The sequence below is a fragment of the Callorhinchus milii genome, unplaced genomic scaffold (assembly GCF_018977255.1).
Source record: "Callorhinchus milii isolate IMCB2004 unplaced genomic scaffold, IMCB_Cmil_1.0 Scaffold1, whole genome shotgun sequence".
Lineage (NCBI taxonomy): Eukaryota > Metazoa > Chordata > Chondrichthyes > Chimaeriformes > Callorhinchidae > Callorhinchus > Callorhinchus milii.
This window is the reverse complement of record NW_024704742.1, coordinates 112,591,791-112,598,883: the sequence shown is the minus strand read 5'-3', so window position 1 is coordinate 112,598,883 and position 7,093 is coordinate 112,591,791. Positions and strand designations below refer to the sequence as shown.

Below are 7,093 nucleotides of genomic sequence, written 5' to 3'. Positions count from 1 at the left end.
CACCCAAGGGGTAGTAGAAATCTGGAATTCTCTACCCCAAAAGGCTGTGAATGCTGGATCGATTCACGTCTTCAAGACTGAGCTGGATAGATATTTGTCATTTTAGGGTGGAGTCCCGTAGCTCAGTGGTTCGAGCACTCACCTCGCAAGCGCGAGGCCCTGGGTTCGATTCCTGGCAGGGCGAAACGTTGGACAAGTTTCCTTACTCCAGACGCCTCTGTTTACCGAGCAGTAAATAGGAATCCGGTTGTGAGTTGATTGGCGGATCACTTCCCGGGGATAATAATTCCTTCAAAAAAAAATAATTTGGTCACTCAATCTGCGACTGTTTGTGGGACACTGCTGTGTGCAATTGGCTGCCGCGTTTCACCCAAAAAATATACAGTCAATTCACTTCACAGTCTATTCTGTGAAGCGCTTTGAGACGTCTCAGAGACGTGAAAAGCACTATATCAGATGCAAGGATTATTATTATTATTATTAAGGGATGCGGGACAAGGGCCGGTAATTGGAGATGAGGTACAGTAGGCCTTTCTATAGGATCAGCCGTGATCTTATTGAATGGTATAACAAGCTCGAGGGGCTGAATGGCCTCCTCCTGTTGGGGGGGGAGAGGTGAATGGCAGAGGTTGACCTAACCTGAAGGACACGTAAAGCCGCATTATATTGTGCGCATGAGCGATATGAAGCGACGCCCACTGGTACTTGTAGTTCCGCGGTCTGACTTCCCTGAAGCCGGACTACATTACCCGTGATCCCTCTGCGGCCGAGCGGTTTCCGGGTGCATCGTAACAGCTCCCGTACTCTCTCTACCGCGCTCATTTCCGCCAGGAAGCTCCGGAGGACAGAGAACGCAGGCGGATTCAAACTCGAACGGTCACCGGCAGCAATGTGGGGCGCTCGCGTGGCGCAGGGGCTGCGCAGCTTCAGCACCTCGGCCGTCGTCCGCGGCCACTACGCCGAGGGGCCCGGCAAGGTACGCGACTCTACCCCCGCCCTTCAGGCTGCCAGCCGCGGGCCTGAGGCCTGTAATGACCCCGAAAGCGGGCAAGCGAGGGGGTTAAGGAGAAAGCGCTGAGAGAGAGAGAGAGAACTATCGTCGTTCCCTTGAGCTGTGGGTTCGCCTGTATACAGAGACAGTCCATTAGAGGGTAATGGCGAGGAGCCCGCGGCTCCACACCCACTCTGCTCTCCCAGTCTGAGGTGAGGTGAAGCTGCCTGTCCTGGCCCCGCCACTCGCTTCCTTCGCTTATCAGAGGAGCGAGCGCTGGGCAGGTCAGGTCAGGGCAGGTCGCTGCCTGTTAACCTTCAGTTTCACCTCTGACCATCTGTCCTCACTTGAGTGAAGGTGATAATGGCGGAGAGGAGGATTCGGGTCAACGAGCAGTCTCCTCTGCTCTCACTTCTCCCTCTGCCTCCATTTTAAACGTTATGTGTTTGTCTGATGCCCGGTGTCTCGGCCTAGCCGGGGGGGTGCCTCTCGGCCTAGCCGGGGGCGCCTCTCGGCCTAGCCGGGGGGGTGCCTCTCGGCCTAGCCGGGGGTGCCTCTCGGCCTAGCCGGGGGGGGGCGCCTCTCGGCCTAGCCGGGGGCGCCTCTCGGCCTAGCCGGGGGAGTGCCTCTCGGCCTAGCCGGGGGTGCCTCTCGGCCTAGCCGGGGGGCCTCTCGGCCTAGCTGACGGGCTCCTGCCCTCTGTCTCTTCGCCGGTGAAGGGGAACCTGCTGCTCAAAATGGCCGCCGCGCTCGCCTCCACAGGCCAGTGATTACTGACTGTGCTGCGCTCTGAGTCGCTTGAGCTTTATAAAAGCAAGTCACACCTTTGCCCCTTGGCTCTTGTCCTTTTGTCGCGTTGTTCACTTGACCAAGTTTCCCCCCAGTGTCGCGGCCCAGTGTTGGTCTTGTCTGGCTGGTGTGGCTTTGAGCAAATGGCTATAAACCATTTTCACCTTTCCCAGTGATGTATCTGGTACACATGATGTGAACTTTATGTTTATGAGTTCCTCGATGACACTGTAAACGCTTACTGATGTACCAGAGCAAACGTTTATTTTTGCACTTGATGCTGGATGTCAATTTAAAATATTCTGCAGCAATTATTGTGCCGTACACAAATGTTTGATTTCAATTTAGACTTCGACAGGTTAAGTTTTGGGCTGTAGTAAACTTGGTTTATAATTCAATGAGTTGCTGTAGCCTCATTCTAACACAATAAGAGTTTAAAAAAACAAAATTGTTCTTTTAACATTCAGGATGGTTTCATGAGTTTTCTTTCAATTTTTCTTTTTTTTAAAAAAAACAGAATTTGCCTTTCTCTGTGGAGAACAAGTGGAAACTATTGGGAATGATGGTGATATTCTTCGGCAGTGGTTTTGCAGCTCCGTTCGTGTTAGTCAGACACCAACTGCTTAAAAAATGAATTCAGTAAGTGATGTGCAATTTTTTAACAAAGGGAACGTAATGCTTTCCCTGACCTGTAGGCATTGAAGAGGAGCTGTGTAATTTATCAACAACAACTGCCATTTATATAGCGCCCTTCACTCCGGATAGTGTCTGAGTGCTTAACAGTGACAGAGCTTCACACATTAACTCTGATCAGTGATATGTTAAATTAATAGATTTCACACTTCACAGGATGATTGTATGCTCATCTCATGGATTTGATTGAAACTAATCTATTTCATCTCTGTTAATGTTTCAGGAGGTATTCTCAATGTGAAAGACACTCTAAATTACAAAAAAAATTGAGGTCAGGATATAGATGTTATGCTGACATATATGCTAACAGTGTTCTGGAGGATAGTCCATGGCAATACAGGAACTGATACCTACCCATAAATGTCTCATCTGACATTGGATTAGGTATATAAGGGTGTGGTGGAATAATTTTGTGGAGGTTTAAATTTCATATGTGACACAGAAATGTTAAGATGTGTTCTGGAACCTAATTATTCACATATGTATTTGGTACATATGATGTGAACTTATCTTAATGTGTGCCTCGATGACACTGAACACTTGCTTGCTGATATACTAGAATACACAGATGCCACTTGATATTTCAAGTATCCTTTGTACATTCTTTTCAAATAAAATGTTGATTGTTAATCTGTGCTAGTAAGTCCCTCAGACACTGAGGATTGTGGTTTTTGTGGTTTATCAATGTGGCCAATTTGTAATTATCACAAAATCGTTTTTCACTGTGGGTCAACAATAAATGTTAGTTTGCATCCACTGTTAAGCTTCTATATCAACATCCCCTTGTATCCAGGAGATCATTAAAATATTCCAATTGGATTATAGACTTTGAGAATAGTCTAAAATGTGATTTGTAAACCGATTGTGCCACCTGGTTTCGCAATATTTGATTATAAAAAATGTATTGAGTTTTTGAATCCTATCCTTGTGATGATTGGCCTTTTTTAAATATCTTTGTTACCTTGAGATTTGCTGTTTGTGAATTTTGAAAACTGAAGTTGCAATTATTGTAACAAATCCAATTTGTGAATATTGTATTTCAAACCTCAGCAATACCTGCATGCTTCTCTTTTCTAAATTAGGTTTTATTTTCTCCCCAGGTGCACTTCCAGCTTGACAGGCAAGACATCTGCTAAGCAGTCTATATTTCCCATGTGAAAGTTAATATAAATCTTTTCTTTTCATGAGATGTATTGTAAATAAAGTATTACCTAATTGAAATATTTTCTTGTTTCTGTTGTGTACTTAAATGTATTACAGTAACCGAGGGCAAATTGTTATACTTTTCCATTTTATTCTCTTTCCCTAACCCCCTTTCTAGGAAATAGTTATGACTATGAGTTGAGTAGAACGAATCAGTCTGGCTCAATTCATAGCACTTGCCTCAGAGTCAGAAGGTTGTGGCTCAAGTCTCACACTTGAGAGTTGAGCTCATAGCCCTGACATGCAGGTTGAACTGTGTTGTTCAGCAGTTCTACTTTGGGTGGGGCCTCATTGACTTTTTTCCAGTGGATGTTAACAGTTCTGTAATTAGTTTGAAAATTTGTCAAACATCCTCCAAATTAATTGTGCGTACACCTCACTTTTGTGTTTGGGAGCCTGCTAGTGTGAAACATTTTCGACAATCTATGAAGAGCCTTAAGATAATTTGGTAATATAAAGCACTATAAAAAGTTGTCTTTAGAATGTGTAGTCAATATTTTCAAACTTTTTTTAGTACTAAAATTTTGTAGGTGAGATTTCTGTCGTTGGAGTAATAAAGGATAAAATGGAATTGAGGCCAAACTGAAATTGAATCTTTGAAAGATGTTTGGGTACTTAAATTTTCCAGGGTTGGGCCAAGCTCTATAGGTTTCTGACCTTAAAGTTCACTAAAACTTTTCAACGTGGTTTTGATAACGTGATCTATGAGCTTATCTTGAGATTTTGCTTGTCAGGGAAGGCCCATTTCTGCACCCACCAGAACAAAAATAGGCCAAATTATTTGAAAGTTTCTGAATGTGATGTTCAACAAGTTGTCATGGTCTCCAGAATGCAGTGGAGTGGGGAGTAAGCAAGTTGGAGAGATGGGGCGATTCCAAGGCATGAAGGAATTGGTAGGCTAATGTGAGTATCTTGAAGTTAATCCACTCTGATGGAGCCAGTGGATCGTGGCAACAACTGGTGTGATGGGAGTACAAAGTTTAGACGAGGTGAGCATATGGGTGTGGAGTTTTTAATTAGTTGAATTTTGTGGGTAGTGGAGCTGGGGAGACCGGAGAAGAAGGCATTGAAATACTTGAGGAGGGCGGGTGACGAAAGTGGGATTCAGCTGAATTGGGTTTTAAGCATGTGGCAGCATGCAATTTAAACATTTTGATTCAGTTTGGTTTTATTTTAAGCTGTTAACCCTTGGTGTCCAATGAGCATGTTTGAAATCTATCCACTTCCCTGTATGAGAGTAGTCAGTGAATTCAGATCTGAAATTCCTCTTGTGGGGTTGTGAATGGATTGTGGGATCAAGATCTCAATTATCCAAGATTAAGGAAAACAAAAAGTCAATTTATTGTAAGGTATTTAGTTCTCTGAGTTGCCTGTGACAATATAGTGCATTTGATATAGTGCATTTTCATGTCAATAGTCTGCTTCACCGGTAATTACTGTCGTGCTTTGAGTAGCATGGAGAGAATATCTTAAATAGACATTCTTTTATTTTGTCCTCTATGTGAGTGGGTACTAGTGAGCAGATGCTTTGTATTCTGTAGAAGTAAGTATTCCATGATGTGGAAAGAGCCCAGTTGACATTGGCAATAAACCATTGAGAACACAAAGTCTTGTTTAAATGCTGTTCCTTTTATATCTACGCTCTTAAATTATCTAGGGATTTGAAATGTTGCAACAAGCTAACGTTATCCTTTTCTGAGCCTCTGCTACTTTTTAAATAACTTCTAGTTATTCTTGTTATAATTGGCATTCAAACCATTGGTATCAACAACAACTTGCATTTATATAGAATCCTTCACCAGGGTAGCTTCTCTTTGTCATTTGCTCACACGCAAAATAACTTTAGAACTTTACTTTTACCAACTCCACTCCAAATAATAGCCACAAAGGCTGTGAGGTGCAGGTGACTCAGTTTTGCTCAGTGAAACACAGACGTCCTCCCGACATTGAAAGGTGCGATATCAATGTAAATTGTTTTCTTTACTAGTGTTATTTGGAAAATGATAATTCCAAAAATAGATTTCCAAGCTCAAAACATCTGTCATTGCAAAACTTTCTGATGTCAAGACATTTGTGTATAGACAGAATACCACTTCCAAGCATGTTGATGCCACAACATTTCATTGCAGAATCAGATCTCAAAATTTGTTTTCTAAAATTCGACACCAGGAAAAACACTATTTTACATTATAAGTTGGCTTCAGTTTTGTTTAGCGTCTTGAACAAGCTTTCAAAAATACTCGTTCACTGGGACATTGTGTACAAATTAGCTGCTACATTTGCTGACAAATGTAATCTACACTTGCCAGCAATTAATTGTACTACACTTTGAATGTTTCTGGGATATCTGAGCTTCTGCTAATACTCTCTCTTGAGAGTACAAGGAAAATCAAAAAATAAAGTAACTTCATCGGCCAACATTGCCAAGCTTTGAAGGTCAATACTAAAAACCCATAAACAAAGCATGTTCACCATGTTTGAGCCTCCATTTTTATTTATGAGTTACACTGAACATTCTTGTTTACTTTGCCTAAATAGTCACATCCTGTAGGAAAACTGATAAGGTCTTAGGTGCTTTCAGATACCTCTTTATTGCAAATATAATCACCCTTTCCTTTGACAAAAATCCAGAATTATCCTTTTATACTCTTCAAACATAGCACAAACGTGTTGCTATTTGTAAAGCATTATAACCTAGCCAGAGATTTGATTTATAAACATTTGATTTAAACACGTCATTTAGTTTTATGTGGTATTGATGATTTACAGGTCTAGTCTGCCCTCTTGACACTGCAGGAGCAAGTTCATGTAAGTTTTGCCATTGTACATACAACATTTATTCTTGAGATGCTAAATTATTTCATCCTTTATGATAAATTCCAATACTGTACCGACTAGTCATTTAGCTAACTGCCCTTTCATTTCCTGGATTAGTTGTATCTCCTTTTTTTCACAAATGGAAGTGACATTCATCACCCTTCAAATAGTCTTAAGTGAGTAGCTTTTTCACACTGATGTGCCACTGCTTCTCATTTCCCTCGGTGACAATCTGTTTTCCCTCAGTAGGTTGTTGTGATTCTCTTCTTTCCCCTCAATAACTCTACAAACTTCAGGTTTTCCCACCACCTGTAGAGATCCTAAACGGATGGATAGATACTTTGGGAGTAAAACTATTAAGGGGGTGGAGTAGGGGAAGTTGTAGGTCACAGGTCATGGAATGGTAGAGCTAAAGCGGCTCAATGGACAAATCACCTGTTCCTAATTTACTATTTCAGTTTAAGATATAACCATGCAGACCACCCTCCTTTATAAGATTTCAGCTGGAGACGATTATTTCTTGCATTTCATGCTGAGCTGTGTTGCCCACCAGGAAGCTTGCAGGGAGTTTCTGGTACCTGCTTCCACCAATTGATGGCT

At 42.2% G+C, this 7,093-nt stretch overlaps 1 protein-coding gene across 1 annotated transcript; it reads left to right on the top strand.

The window, feature by feature from the left end:
• The first annotated feature begins 747 nt into the window (after positions 1-747).
• Positions 748-3,694, top strand: LOC103182668 (cytochrome c oxidase subunit 7C, mitochondrial). The gene is made up of 3 exons (XM_007899741.2): positions 748-976; positions 2,298-2,419; positions 3,574-3,694. Exons 1-2 carry the CDS (start codon positions 890-892, stop codon positions 2,412-2,414), a joined length of 204 nt encoding a protein of 67 aa, XP_007897932.1. The 5' UTR covers positions 748-889; the 3' UTR covers positions 2,415-2,419; positions 3,574-3,694.
• Positions 3,695-7,093: the final 3,399 nt, after the last annotated feature.